This window comes from Serinus canaria, chromosome 26 (genome assembly GCF_022539315.1).
Source record: "Serinus canaria isolate serCan28SL12 chromosome 26, serCan2020, whole genome shotgun sequence".
In the NCBI taxonomy this organism is placed as follows: Eukaryota; Metazoa; Chordata; class Aves; order Passeriformes; family Fringillidae; genus Serinus; species Serinus canaria.
Window position 1 is genome coordinate 4,347,283 of NC_066339.1, and position 14,916 is coordinate 4,362,198.

The window sequence follows — 14,916 nt, forward strand, 5'->3', positions numbered from 1 at the left end:
CCCCTCGGAGGGCGGGACACGGCTCGGTGGCTCTGGGGTGAGGAGCTGGCAGCTCTCCCTCTACTCCAGACCCCCCAAATCCCCCTGCACTGACCCCCGAGGCACCCTTCCATCCCAGATCCCCCAAATCTCCCTCCAGTGACTCTTCCTTGAGCAATCCCCTGGCCCTGATCCCCCAAATCCCCCTGCACTGACCCCCAGCCCCTCTCCCTCCCCAGACCCTCCCCAAATCCCCTCCACTGCTCCCCCACGAGCATCCCCCCAACCCCAAATTCCTCTTCCACTGACCCCCAGCCCCTCTCTATCCCCAGACCCCCCAACCCTCTCACCGAGCCCCAAAACCCTCCCCAGACACCCAAACCCTCTCACTGACCCCAAAATCCTCCACTGACCCCCCAAATCCTCTCACTGACCCCAAACCCTCTCACTGACCCCCCAAACCTTCCCCAGACCCCCAAACCCTCTCACTGACCCCCCAAAATCCTCCACTGACGCCCCCAACCCCACTAGTTCACCCCCTTCACCCTGACCACGCCCACCAGACCACGCCCACACAAGCCCCGCCCACAAGGCCCCGCCCCTCGCCGCCGCCGCGTCCCCCTGGCGCCCCCTGGCGGCCGCGCGGCGCTCGCGCGGTGTCGCTGCTCCGGCGGGCCCGGCCCGGCCCCGATCGCTCCGGTCCCGACCGGGGACCCCCGGACCCGCCGGGCCGGGCAGGGCCAGGGCCGGGCCGGGGGCCCCGACACGCTCCGGGCCCCGGGAAGGGCCGGGCTGGGGGCCTCGACGCGCTCCGAGCTCCGGGAAGGGCCGGGCCGGGGGCTCCGGGCCGCAGGTCCCGGACGGCGGAGCCGGGAGCGCCTCAGGTACCGAGCAGCGCCCGGAGCGGGGCCGCGGCATCGCCCCCGTCCCCCTCCCCTCGTGCCCTCCCCGGGCCGCCCCGGCCGCCCCTCGCAGCCAGTTCCCCGGGAGCCCCCGGCACTCGCCCCTTCCTCAGGCCCCTCGTTCCCACGGGCTCTGCAGGCCCGTCCTCCTCCCTCCATCCCCTTCCTCCTCCCTCCATCCTCTTCCTCATCCCTCCATCCCTGTCCTCCTCTCTCCATCCCCTTCCTCATCCCTCCATCCCTTTCCTCATCCCTTCATCCCCTCCCATGTCCCTGCAGCTCCATCCTCGTCCCTGCAGCCCCTTCTGCCTTCCTCTATCCTTTTCCCCATCCCTGCATCCCCTTCCCCATCCCTCCACCCCTCTCCTCCTCTCTCCATCCTCTTCTTCCTCCCTGCAGCCCCTCCTCAGTCCCTCATTTCTCTCCTCTTTCCTCCATCCCCTTTTTGTCCCCAGAGCTGTCCCTCAGCTCCCTCCTTCCCCTGGGAGGACGTGTTGGCCCTGTCCCTGCGTGTCCTGGAGGGGTTGATGTGGGACCAGCTGCTTTTCCACACGAGGTGTCCGTCTGTCCCTGTGCAGGGGGTGTCAGGGTGCCCCCCTGACCCTTTGGGATTGGGGGAACCTCCTTCTCCAGCTCTGGCTTTAAGGAGGGTGAAGGCACGGGGGGCTTCTGCAGCCTGGGGGGTTTGGGAGGATGGGAACAACCTGGGAATTCGGGAGAGCCTGAGGAGGGTTTGGGTTGGGATCCTGGGAGCCTGGACGGGGCTGGTGGCCTTAGGAGGGACCCAGTCCTGCTGTGGGGACCCTGCTGGGCTCTTGGGGTGGTTTTAGGGACTGGCTGGGCTCTGAGCTGGCAGTCAGGGGTGGGGAGGTGAGCTGGAAGTGCAGAGCAGGAGCCTGGGGAGTCGGGAATCTCAGTGGCTGTGTGGAAGGGATGCTGCTGAAATATTCCCCGGTGAGGAGCAGGGGAAGCACCCAGGGAGTGCTCAGGGAGCTCCTGGTGGTTTTTTGGTCCATTTGTTCGGCTCTCAGTGTAAAAACTGTCCTTGGTAAGCCACAGCACTTCAGGCTGACCCCTCACAGGTGGGAGTGGAGGGAGAGGAGTGAAGAAAGAGCGGGAAAGGCAGAATGTTTTCCCCCAGCTCTTATTCCTGAGGGAATTGCTGAGGTGGGAGTGGGAGAGCCCAGGCAGAGAGGAGCCAGCCCCCAGTGCCCAGATCAGCTGGAGCAGGATCTGTGCTGAGAGGGGAGTAGATGCCAGCAGAGGCCAGGAGAAGCAGCGGGTGGCTGGGGCAGGGTGTGGGGTGGCACGGGCAGGGCTGGTGCTGCTCTAGGGCTGGCAGGTGTGTGCAGGAGGGCGGCTGGCACCGCCTCTCTTTGTTCTCAGCTTGCACAGAGAGAAACTTCCCTCTCCTGGGCGCTTGGCAGGGCTGGGGCACGGAGGGGAGTGCTCCAGGGGCCAAAGGGAAGAGGTGCAGTGGGAGGTGATTTATGGAGCTGTTTTGATGTGAAAATGGAACGGGACCCTTGGGCAGCTCCAGTGGGGCTCTGCCCCCTCCTCCCTCCACTCTGGAAGGGGCCCAGGGCAGCTCTGCCACTCCGTGAGCTGTGGTTTCATTTGGAGAGGGGGAGGCAGAGTCTGGCAGAGGGAGAGGCTTGAAATGGAGAGAGATTTCCAGTGGGAAGAGATTTCCAATGGGAAGAGGGTTCCAAAGGGAAGAGGTTCCAAATGGGAAGAGATTTCCAATGGAAAGAGGGTTCAAATGGGAAGAGGTTTCCACTAGAAAAAGGTTTCCAGTGGAAGGAGGTTTCCAAGGAAAGAGATGTCCAATGGAAGGAGGTTCCCAATGGAGAGAGGTTCCAAATGGAAAGAGGGTCCAAATGGAAAGAGGTCTCCAATGGGAAGAGGTTTCCAATGGAAAGAGATTCCAAATGGAAAGAGGTTTCCAGTAGAAAGAGGTTTCCAGTGGAAGGAGGTTTCCAGGGAAAGAGATTTCCAATGGAAGGATGTTCCCAATGGAGAGAGGTTTCCAGTAGAAAGAAGTTTCCAATGGAAAAAAAGTTTCCAATGGAAAGAGATTTCCAATGGAAGCAGGTTCCAAATGGGAAAAGGGTCCCAAATAAAGAGGCTCCCAATGGAAGGAGGTTTCCAAGAGAAAGAGGTTCCCAATGGAAAGAGATTTCCAATGGAAGGAGGTTCCCAGTGGAAGGAGGTTTCCAATGGAAGGAGGTTTCCAATGGAAGAGGTTCCCAAATTGCCGTTTCCTGCCCTGGTGCCGGGCTGGGGATCCTGATGGATCAGCTGGATCCACCTGAGCTGCTCCCAGGGCACACCTGGCACCATCCCCTGTCACTGCCCAAGTTCCCATCAGGGAAAGCAGAATTGCCCATTTCTCACTACAATAAAAAACCAAACCACCAAAACGCAGGAATATTTCTCACAGTGAGTGCAAAACACAGGAGTGTTCCTCACTGCCTCCTCCCTGCCTGATCCTCACCCTGGCTGGGTCAGAAATCAGAATTTTGGTGTTTTCTGGGTCAGATTTCAGAGTTTTTGTGTTTTCTGGCTTTTTTTTTTTTGTTTCTCCTCGTCCAAAGCAGAGCAGCTGTGGGTTCTCTGACCCTGAAGGACCTTCCCTGCAGTGAAGGCACCTTCACATTCCTCAGCAGCAGCAGCTGCCTCACCACCCCTGGCTGCTCAGCTTTATTTCCTTCACCCTGCTAAGCCCCACTCCTCTCTAGGATCCCAAAGCCAGGAAATAAAAATAATTTTTTAAAATTTATTTTTAGCTGTGTATTTTTCATTGCTGTGCAGAGTTTTTCTGTGTTGATAGAAATGGAATTAATTAAACACAAAATGCACCTGCTTTCCTTGGGTTGTCTGAAGGGAAGTTCAGTCACTCTCCCACCCCCTGCTTTTTCATTTTCTCTGCTTTTATCATTGTTTAATTGTGTTCTCTTTGCCAGGTGGAAGATGGGAGTGTTCCCCTCCTGTTTTAGGTGAAACCTGCCTGCCATGAAATCCCGAGGGAGATAGAGGGACTGCAGTGGGAACTCCTTCTCACTCCCCCACAACAAATCCAACAACTGCCTAATGGTAAGAATTGGTTTTAATTAACATTTCTGACATGAATCAAGGAGCAGAGCAAAGAGTTGGAGCTCCAGGCCCGCTGGGATGGGGAGGGCACAGCTGGAGGTGCTGGGAGAGGGTGGCAGAGGTGGATCTGGGATCTGATTGTGCCACCCTTGCTGTCCTGCCCCCAGGGATTGCCTCTCTGCCTGGAGTCATGGGGAGCTGCTGCAGCTGTCTGTGCCCAGACAGCATCCCAGACAACCATCCCACCAAATTCAAGGTAAATTTCTGTCCTTCCAACCCCAGCAGAGGGTCTGGGATGGCTCTGGCTGCACCAGGGCAGAGCAAACTCCTGCCCACCAACATCCCTGCAGAGGATGGTTGCAAAATTCATCACTTCTGGTTAGGGTTTTTTTTTCTTTGTTTTTCCTCTTTCCTTAAGAAATTCCTGCTGAAATTGTGTTTGCACTTGCTGCTAAATTGCTTCTGCTTGGGAAGTGCAAGGAGATGGGGGACTGGAGAGAAAAACCTTTGATTGCTCAGGGCTGTGTTCCAGAGCCTGGGCTCAGCCACAGCAGCTGAGCTGCCAAGGGCTGCCAGCTCCTGCCAGCCACGGATCCCTGCTGTCAGCTGGGAGAAAGGCAGCAGGAAATGGGGGGAATCCGTGGAATTGCAGAGCTTGGAGCTGCTCAGGGACACCTGGGAGCCCTGTCCAGCTCTGGGTGCTCACAGCAAGGGAGGCTCAGAGGGGCTGGAGGGAAGGGAATGGAGCTGGGAGCTGGGAAGGGGCTGAGCCTGGAGCAAAGGAGGCTCAGGGGGAATTTCTGGCCCTGCCAGGAGGGGACAGCCAGGGGGGAATTGGGATCTTCTCCCAGGGAATGGGGACAGGAGGAGAGGGAACAGCCTCAGGCTGGGCCAGGGGATGTCAGTGATGATGAGAGGCTCTGAGAGATGGTCAGAATTCAAATTTATTGTGGACTAAAAATCCAAATTTATTGTGGACTAAAAAATCCAAATTTATTGTGGACTAAAAAATCCAAATTTATTGTGGACTGCCTCTGCTCATATATTATTTTGGGAAGGCTGGAAATGTTTAATTACCATGATTGGGTTAATCATCACATAAACAAACTTTGGCATTTCACAGCATCTCTCACTTGCAGAAATCTTGCTGTAATTTTCTTATCCAGTAAGTCAGCCTGGTTTGATCTTCTTGCAATCTTCAAAGCTGTTTGTTCTATCCTGATTATCAAATCTCTTCTGCTAACCAGGTGCAAAGTCTTGTGTGTCCCAAAAAGGGGAGGCTTAGGCTGGAAACCAGCAGGAATTTCTTCATGGAAAGGGTGGTCATGCCTTGGAAGTGCCCAGGGAGTTCCCCACAACTTTCCCAATCCTTGTTCTTGGAAAGGCTGCGAGATCAGAAAAAATAAATGAAAACCAATTCTGATCTTAACTTACAGCCCTGTTCCTGTGAATGCGTTATGGAGATAACCAAAGGGCGGTTTCTCAATTAATTAAGAAATGGAATTGATCACCCTGCAGGTGACCAACGTGGACGACGAGGGGCACGAGCTGGGCTCGGGGGTGATGGAGCTGACGCCGCGGGAGCTGATCCTGCACACGCACAAGCGCGACGCCGTGCGGTGGCCGTACCTGAGCCTGCGGCGCTACGGCTTCGACTCCAACCTGTTCTCCTTCGAGAGCGGCCGCCGCTGCCACACCGGGCAGGGTCAGTGCCCCGGGGGACAGGGACAGGGACAGGGACAGGGGCTGGGACAGGGACAGGGACAGGGGCTGGGACAGGGACAGGGACAGGGACAGGAACAGTGCCTGGTGCTGGGGGGCTCTGACTCCAACCTGTTCTCCTTCGAGAGCGGCCGCCGCTGCCACACCGGGCAGGGTCAGTGCCCCGGGGGACAGGGACAGGGACAGGGGCTGGGACAGGGGCAGGGACAGGGACAGGGGCTGGGACAGCCAGGGTCAGAGCCTGTAGCACTACGGCTTCGACTCCAACCTGTTCTCCTTCGAGAGCGGCCGCCGCTGCCACACCGGGCAGGGTCAGTGCCCCAGGGGACAGGGACAGGGACAGGCAGGGTCAGTGCCAGGGCAGGGCACAGCCAGGGTCAGTGTCTGAGGGGTTCCCTGGGGTCAGCAATGCTGAGATTTCTCTCCCCTTGCTGCCTAGAGAGGCTACCTGGAACAGAGACTAGACAGAGTTAAAGGAATAAAATAGGGATTTATTAAAATATAGTGACAGTGACCCCTGTTTATTAAAATATAGTGACAGAGCTGCTGGGGAAGGGCTGTCCCTGTCCCCTCACCTTGTCCCCTGTCCTACCTGCCCAAGGGGAATCTTCAAGGATACACCTTGGGCAGTACAAGAGCCTGGCCATGGCTCCACGAGTTTTCACACTTTTATAAGTTTTGGTGCATTTCCATCCTGGGGTTAATTGTCCAATCCCAGCTGCAGGTTCTGCAGTCCCATCCTCCCAGCTTGCTCTGCTCAGAGCTCTGATTTTGGAACTTTGTGACAGAGGAGAAGGTTTCCCACCACGTTTCCCTGATGCTGTGAGCACTGAGAGGGAAGTGACTCACCCAGGAGCTGATGCCAAGTCACAGCAGCCCTGGGAATAGTCTGGGAATAGAGGAATTGCAGTTTTACACTGGTGCCTCTTGCTTCCTTCACCAGTCTGGCTCCGTTGCTTTTTAAAAGAGCTGAACATTTCCTTGGCATCTGCATCCCCTGGGAGAAAAGAAGAAGTTGTTTCCTCATTCTGTTGATGTGTTTGTAAACTCCAAAAGGGCTCAGGGTCTGTGTGAGTCTGCACTGGCATCTGCTGCTCTTTCATGTTTATTTCAGTGGGGTTTTCCTCTCCCACCAAGGAATTTGTCCTTTGGTTTTTGGTTTTTTTTGCCTTTTGCAGGGTGAGGATCAGTGGTGCAAATTTAATCCAGGGATAAAAGTTCTGCCCTCTGTGTGGTTTGGTTCTGTTCAGGTCCAGGCAGAGGGGAGGAAGCAGAGCTCTCACATCCTGCAGAGTTTTTACCAGGCAGAAATGAGAGGGGTGATGTGTTTTGTTGAATTTCCTCCCTCCCTTGCAGTATTTTATCCTGCTGATTAATTTTACCTGGAGCCCTCCTTGCTGATGCTGCTCCCCACCTGATGCAAGGCAGATCCAGCTGGGTTTTTTTGGTGGAAAATGAGGATCTTTGGGAGCAGCCCTTGTTGCCAGGCTGCTCCTGTTGCCATGGCTGTGCTGTGTGTGTGTGTGTGCCAGCCTGGGATTGGCTCCTGGCCTGGGCTGCTCCTTTGGGGACAGACTCTTCAATCCCAGAGATTTTTAAAAACGTGACCTTTCCATCCCTCCCTGCTGTGCACAGGGCCCAGCCCAGCTTGGAGGAGTCACTGCCTGGATTTTCCCCTGGAAAAGGATGGAGGGGGTGCCAGGGGGGTTCAGTAGGAGAGGGGAGCAGTTCACCTGACCCCCCACACCTGTGTGGGGTTTAAAGGCAGCCCTGAGGGGGTTTAAGGCAGCCTGGGCTTGTGGCAGGTTGGGAGTGGAGCTGGATGATCCTTAAGGTCTCTCCCAACCCAAACCATTCTGTATTCCATGATTCCTGCTGATATTTCCTGAATAATCCACAGGGCTCTTGGTTGTTTCTTCGTGGTGTTAAACAACAGCAGAATAAACCAGAATTCATTAAAAATTGAAATAACACATATTTTTAGAGCAGGATCTCTTCCTTGCTGTTCTCACCCTCCTCTCTGTCCCTGGCAGGGATTTTTGCCTTCAAGTGCTCCAGAGCAGAGGAGATCTTCAACCTGCTGCAGGACCTGATGCAGTGCAACAGCATCAACGTGGTGGAGGAGCCCGTGGTGATCACCAGGAACAGCCACCCCCAGGAGAGGGAGCTGGCCCACAGCCCCCAGGGCCCCACCAGTAAGGGGACAGCACAGGGGACAGCACAGGGGACACAGGGCTGGGCTGGCTCTTGGTTGGAAGAGTCTGCTGAGGAAGGCAGGAACCTGCCTTGAATGGAGAATGTGAACCCCCCTCCCTGCTGATTGTTTTAATTTTGAAATTAAGGGGTTCTCAGGGGGAGGTAGGGGAGTAGGAATGACAGGTCTTTATGAGGGAAAAAAATAAAATAAAAATGCAATAAGACAAAGCAGCCCTGGCAGAGTCAGAGCAGGAGCTGTCACCTTGTGGGTCTGGGATGGCAGCAGTGCCATCCCATGGTGGCTGCAGCCCTCCTGCAGTGCCAGCTGTGGCTCTGCTGGAGCATTGAGTTCCTGTCTCCACGAGGAATTCCTGAGATTTAAAGGAGGGCCTGGCCCTTGTGTGTGTGCTCCAGCTCTGGGATGGCCCCTGGACAGGCTGGTTTTACCTTCCAGGGTGTCCACAAGAGCCCAGCTCACTCTAAAAATGTAATAATTCTATTTTGTACCAATTTAATGCTCCTCTGCCTCGATTCCCTCCCAGGTCTGGGCTACACTGGACTTCCCAATGGATTTCACAGCTTCCCTGGAGAATCCCTGTCCTACTCTGCAGCCCAGCACCCCTCAGGGAGCAGCCTGAGACATTCCTCTGTGGGGGAAGACTCTACCCACCCCCTCCTGGGCCCTGAGGAGCAGGTAAACCCATCCTAAACTCTGCTGGGTGCCATTCTGGGTTTCCCTCACTCAAAGCTCACACCTTGTCACTCTTTTTATTCTCTTGGCTTCATTTTTGCTCCTGGAGGCTCCTGCTCTTTGATACTTCACTAGAACTGGTGTTCTGTCAAAAAAAACCTGAGTTCTATCCTCAACCCACTGGTATTTGGGTGGCAGTGACCTGCCAGCTGTCACACAAGCCCTAAATTCAGACCTTTGCTGGTTTTGGGTTGGAGGTTCAGCTCTTTGCTGGCAGTTGTGGAATTTTTTGGTTTTCCCTACAAAACCCAGCTGGTCTGAGGCACCCCCAGGGAGGCCTGGGCAGGTGTGAGGGTTGTGGGGTCACCTGTGAGCCACTGGAGGACACAGTTTGTGAGATGTGCATCGAGCATGACACAGAACCCCAGAGTCACTGGGAAAAGATTAAATCCAACCTGTGCCCCATCCCCACCTGGGCACTGAGTGCCACATCCAGGTGACACCTGCAGGGATGGGCACTCCAAACCTGCCTGGGCAGCCCCTTCCCAAGCCTGACCCCCCATTCCATGAGGAAATTCCTGCAGCTGTGCATCCACGAGGACACACAGTGTGGATCTACAGCTGCACCCATCATCTCTCTCCCAGCCCACCAAACCCAAACCAACTTCTACATTTGCCCTCCCAAAACCTTCCCAACTTCCAGAATCCTCTCTCCTCCTCAAGCAGTTCCCCTCTCCTGGTGGTTTCTCAGCTGCTTTGCTCCGGTCTGTGCTGTCTCCTCCTTTCACTGTCCCTCTGCTTCTCTCCTTGCAGTCCCACACCTACGTCAACACCGGGGAGCCGGAGCCGAGGGGCCGGCACCGTTTGCACTCCTTGCCTGAAGCCCACCCTCCTTTCCCCCCTAGGAACCACAGCTGCTCCCTGGAAGACCGAAACCCCCAGGTCTTCCTGCAGCCAGGGGAGGTGAAATTCGTGCTGGCTCCCACCTCTGGCTACCGCCGGCTGTGCCGGCAGCCCCGGCAATGCCGGCCTCACCTCTGCCCTCCCAACAACAACAACAACGAGTGCCAGCAGGGCTGTCCCTCCCCACAGTGTGTCTACGAGAACCTCAACGGGCTGGTGGCCCCCAGCACCTCGTCCCTGTGCCGGGCCGCTCGCTCCAAGGCATCCCTGGAGGATGGGAGCTGCTCCCAGCGCCGCTCAGCGCTGCTGCACTATGAGAACCTGCCGGCGCTGCCGCCGGTGTGGGAGCTGCAGCCGGCCCAGCGCGGGGACGAGGACGCCGCCACGGCCCCCACGCCGTCCCCAAATGGCTTCTCCGAGGCTGGCGAGGAGGAGCCCCTGCAGAACCCGGCGGGCTCGGAGCCGCGCCGCGCTTTCCTGCCCAGGCCCCGGCGCAGCCGCCTGCCCAACGTCTTCAGTTTCGACTTCCCCCGGCCCTGCCCGGAGCCTCCACGGCAGCTCAACTACATCCAGGTGGAGCTGGAGCCCGAGGGCTGCAAGGGACAGCAGGAGCCCAGGGTGGCAGCCCCCGCCAGCCCCGGGGCCCGCCGCACCGACTCCTACGCCGTCATCGACCTCAAGAAGACGGCGGCCATGTCCAGCCTGCAGCGGGCCCTGCCCAGGGACGATGGCACCTCGAGGAAAACTCGGCACAACAGCACTGACCTGCCCCTCTGAGGGCCCCAAGTGCCAGCCCCGTGTCGTGGCTTCGGTCCCTGGCCCTCGCTGTGTCCTGTCCCCCCTGAGTGTGGCTCCCTCTCGCCGTTGCCTTCCCCGTTCGCCATCCCCCTGGGGCCCGGCGTGGCTCCTGCAGCTGCTGCTGTTGAGGCTCGTCTGACTGTCTGTCTGTCTGTCTGTCTGTCCGTCCTCCCCTCTCTGTGTTGCTCGTTTTTCAAGCCTTGTGGGATGTTTGGTGACTCTGAGGGTGGAATTCCAGGCGGGCAGGAGGGAGGTGGCACGGCCTGGGGTGGGGCAGGGCAGAGCCGGGGGTTGGGCAGTGCCTTGGGGCAGTGCTGCCAAAACTGAGCTGCTTCAGGAGCTCTGTGCAATTCACACCTTCACACCCGTGGATTTCACACCTCCAGGAGAGGTGACATTTACCTCCGGGAGGGATTTCACCTCCAGGAGAGCTCTGTGGTGAGGCCACTCCAGAGCTGGGGTTTGATTGTGGTGCCTGGAGATGAGGGAGCTCACGCCGTGGCCTTTCCCCCCTCAGCTCACTGTTTGTTCCTGAAGCTTTTTATCCTTCTGTCCCCGTCTCAGATCCAATTTCAATTGGGCAGCTGCAATGAAACCAGGAGGACACAGAGCCATGGGCACACACTGTGATCACAGAAACCTGATTGCCTAAATCCTTAAATTCCCTCCCCTGCTTTAAAAGAGGAGGGAAAGGCCACAACCATGAGGGAGATTGGAAGTTTGGTCTAGAAAACTTCACTCGTGCCATACCCTGCTTTGTTCTTTTTTTTACGGGGTTCTATTTGGCAGCTGCTGAGAAGTGCTGTGGGTTTATTTATTTATTTATTTTATATTTATGAACTGCTCCTTTGCATCCCAGTTTGTTGCCAAACTGGTGCCAGCCTGCGGCCTGCGCTCGCCGGGGCTCGCTCCTGCCCGGGGTGGGGGCACAGGTCCCCAAAGAGCTTGGTGGCTTTGCTGAGCCACCAACTGGGGGAAAATCACTGTGGAGAGGAGCAGCTGGGAATGAAGAGTGTGTGAGCTGGGGGCTGAGCATCGTGGGGTGGGTGGGAAATGGAATGGGAGCCGTGGGAGTGGGAGCGGAGCCGCCGGGCAGCCGAGCTTGGAGCGCCATCAAAGCCCCTGGTGCGCCCCCGTGCCTGGCTGGGGCTGGGAGCAGCTCAGCTCCGTGTCAGGAGTGAAATGTGCAGTTTGTTCTCTCAGCTGTGGACCTGGAAGGGCTCAAATTCCGGCTGCGTTCGTGGCCTTTTGCTGTGGGTTTTTTGTCTCGATGCTGGGGTGGCGCTGAGCCGCCCTGGGACGTCCCCTCGTCCCTCCCTGTGGGACACGGGACACCTCGGCCTTTCCCTGGATTTCTGTGCCTGTCCCGATGGAGAGCAGTGCTCTGGGATCCTCTGGGATCCTCTGAGGTGCTCTGGGATCCTCTGGAATGCTCTGGAATGCCCTGGGATTGTCTGGAATGCCCTGGGATCCTCTGGGATTTTCTGGGGATGCTCTGGGATTCTCTGGGATGCCCTGGATCCTCTGGGATGCTCTGGGATCCTCTGGGATGCTCTGGGATGCCCTGGGGTGCTCTGGGATGCTCTGGGATCCTCTGTGGTGCTCTGGGATGCCCTGGGATGCCTCTGGGGTGCCCTGGGATGCCATGGGGTGCCCTGGGATGCCTGGGGTGCCCTGGGATGCCATGGGGTGCTCTGGGATCCTCTGGGATGCCCTGGGGTGCTCTGGATCCCCACCTCCCTGCTGGCTGTGCCCGTGTTCCTCCCGGGACAGGAGCTGGCTGCAGTGCCAAGCCTCGTGTCCCCCTTGTCCCTGGATGTTTCCCGCTGTTAAATCCCCTGGAAGAGGAAGGAGCCCCATCCCCCAGCTCCACGGGCCAGCAGCTCGAGTTCCAGGGCTTGGAAGTTCAGCCTTTTTTTGGTTTTTGGTGCTGTCATGTCCTGTTGAGCCGTGCCCCTGTTGGGAGCAAGGCCCCGTGTCCCCAGTCCGAGTGGTGCCATGTTTGTGTCGCAGAACGTGGAGTTCTTGGCTTGCTGTTGCACTATAAATTCCAGGTGTGCCCCATGCTTCAATCCACTGGTTTTCCTTTTTGTTTTGGGAGTCCTTGTGCTCGTCTTCCATTCTTCCATCTGTCCCTTGTGTCACCTGTAACTGAAAGGAGACCCAAGTAATATATTTTTATATGTATAACAAATGACTTTATTTGAAGGAAAAAAAAAAAAACAAAACAAACAACTCCCACCCCAAGTAATGTATCCCCCTAAATCCAGCTTTCATTTAGGGAAGTGAGAGAAGAAATTGTTTATATCTATCTATCTCTATATATATATAAATATATATATAAATATATAAAAGTTAACTGCGTTAAGCTTTAAATAAAGTATTTAAATAAAGAGTTTCTGAGCTGTCAGTGTCACCCTCTGGGACAGCACAATTCCCTCTGGAGCCTCTGCTGGCCCTGACAGCCAAGGACCCAAACCCCATCACAGTGGGTGAACAATCTCCAATTCTATTTTTCCACAAACACAGCAAAGGATAAGAATTGTTTTTCCTTCCTCTGAGCTTCAGGGAATGTGAAACCCAGAAATATTCTTGGGGAGAATTGTGCCTTGCTCTGCTCTGTGAAGGTGAATTTCTCTGTGAATGATGAGGAGGATGAACTGATATCAGAAGGCTAATTAATGACTTTATTATACTATATTATTCTATATTATATACATCTAAACTGAATCTGCCAAGCACTCAGCTCTGCACAGAATCTGGTGACTGTCCTGACACACACACACACACCCCTGGCCCCAAGGACCCAAACCCCATCACTGTGGGTGAACAATCTCCAATTTTATTTTTCCACAAACACAGCAAAGGATAAGAATTGCTTTTCCTTTCTCTGAGCTTCAGAGGATGTGAAATATTCTCCCCAGAAATATTCTTGGGGAGAATTGTGCCTTGCTCTGCTCTGCTCTGTGAAATGTCTGGTGAGCAGCCATGGGCTGAGCAGAGGGAATGTCACTGCCTGACATTTGTAGGTGGTTCTTGTTTGAGTCTGAGTTAATCCATCCGATTTCTCCCCCTGCTGTTTCCTCCCTGGTGAATGCACAGACAGATCTTCCCCTCTTCCCCTTCCCAAGAACCTCTGACAGGAGCAGAGCTTCTCCCAGTGCTCCATGGGCTCTTCTGGGAGGGTTTTTCCCTTCTAACCCATTTCAGTGCCTGCTTTTCCCTCAGGGAAGGAGGCTGGAATCTGTGAGCTGTGCCTCTGAAAGGGGAGGTGGTGAAGGATCATTATTTCTGCAGAGACCCAAATGTGTTTGCTATTTCTGGGGAATTCTTGTTTTTCTTACCTCAGCTGTGCTTTTTACTGGCAGCAGAACCAAACCAGGGGTGGCATTTCCAGCTCCCTGTTTTCTCATTGTCTCTCTGTGTGACGCTGCTCAAGTGGAGGATCATTAATGAAGGATTGTTAACGAGCCCATTTCCTAATTCCAGCCCCTGGAAAGGCTGCCCTCAGCCTTTCTGGGAATTCTGTCTTTTCCCCAAACTTGGCGGGTCTGGAAGTGCCGCTCAGAGGCAGCAGAGCAGGTTTGGGCTCCTGCTGCTGGAGGTGAGTTCATTACTGAGAGCCCTGGCAGCTTTGAACTTGGCAATTACAGGCCAGGGGATGGAAAAGGCTCCTGGTAAAATGGGATTTAATTTGTTTTCCTTCCCTGAGCGAATGGGATTTTTCCAGCTGAAACCCCCAGGTGCTTCAGTGTCACCTCAAGCTCCTCCTGTCACTGTCACCTGTGCTGGTGCCTTCTGAACATTTCTGAAGTGGCAGAGAAGCAGAGGTGCTCTGGGAGCTGCTCTGAGGCAGGGCTTGCTGTGCAATCATTCCTTGAGGTCATTCCCGGGGGAAATCCAGGCTGTGCCTCTCTGAGGGACAGCTCTGTCACCTGGGGAGGGCTCCTGGCTTGCCTGGAGGTGTGGAACTGAATAGAATAAATGGAATGGGGTGCCTGTCGCTGCTGGTGACCCTTCACAAGACAACTCCTGGTGCTGCTTCCCCTCTGCCAGTTTGAAGCCATTTCCCTTGTCCTGTCTCTCCATCCCCTTGTCCAAAATCCCTCTCCAGCTCCCTTAGGGCCCCCTTTAGGTTTTGATCATCAAGAAGTGGCTGATCCTCACCTGGTTTGGGGGTTTAAATGCCTGACCTGGAGCCCAGCCATGCATTTACAGTTTATTTACCCATCTTTTGCTCACAGGAAAAAGAGGAATCTTTATTTTGATGTGATGGAAGCTGTTCCTGTGCACTGTGACCTCTGTTTTGGAAACAAAACTCTAAAAGCAGCTGGTGAAGGCTCCCAGTGCTTGTGTGGGTTCATAAACACAGCTGCTCCGGGGGCAGAGAGTCTCAGCCTGGTTTGGGTTGGAAGAAACTTAAAAATCATCTCATCCCACCCCTGCCATGGGCAGGGACCCCTCCCACTGTCCCAGATTGCTCCAAGCCCCATCCAACCTGGCCTGGGACAATTCCAGGGGCAGCCACAGCTTCCCTGGAAATTCCACCAGCTCCTCCCCACCCTGACTGGGAAGAATTCCTTCCTAATTCCCAACCTGAATTTCCTCTCTTTCAGCCTGAAGCCCTTC

At 55.6% G+C, this 14,916-nt stretch overlaps 1 protein-coding gene across 1 annotated transcript; it reads left to right on the forward strand.

The window, feature by feature from the left end:
* Nucleotides 1–759: 759 nt before the first annotated feature.
* FRS3 (fibroblast growth factor receptor substrate 3) lies at nt 760–12,286 on the forward strand. Its single transcript, XM_030233184.2, has 7 exons — nt 760–863; nt 3,848–3,977; nt 4,145–4,233; nt 5,496–5,682; nt 7,733–7,894; nt 8,438–8,589; nt 9,400–12,286. The coding sequence occupies exons 3-7, from the start codon at nt 4,168–4,170 to the stop codon at nt 10,264–10,266; spliced, it is 1,434 nt and encodes a 477-aa protein (XP_030089044.2). The 5' UTR covers nt 760–863; nt 3,848–3,977; nt 4,145–4,167; the 3' UTR covers nt 10,267–12,286.
* The last annotated feature ends 2,630 nt before the right edge of the window (nt 12,287–14,916 follow it).

Coding starts and splice junctions, on each gene's coding strand:
- FRS3 (XM_030233184.2), top strand. CDS start 4,168: ATGGGGAGCTGCTGCAGCTGTCTGTGCCCAGACAGCATCCCAGACAAC. Junction 5,683..7,732: donor CCGCTGCCACACCGGGCAGG/GTCAGTGCCCCG, acceptor TGTCCCTGGCAG/GGATTTTTGCCTTCAAGTGC. Junction 8,590..9,399: donor TCCTGGGCCCTGAGGAGCAG/GTAAACCCATCC, acceptor CTCTCCTTGCAG/TCCCACACCTACGTCAACAC.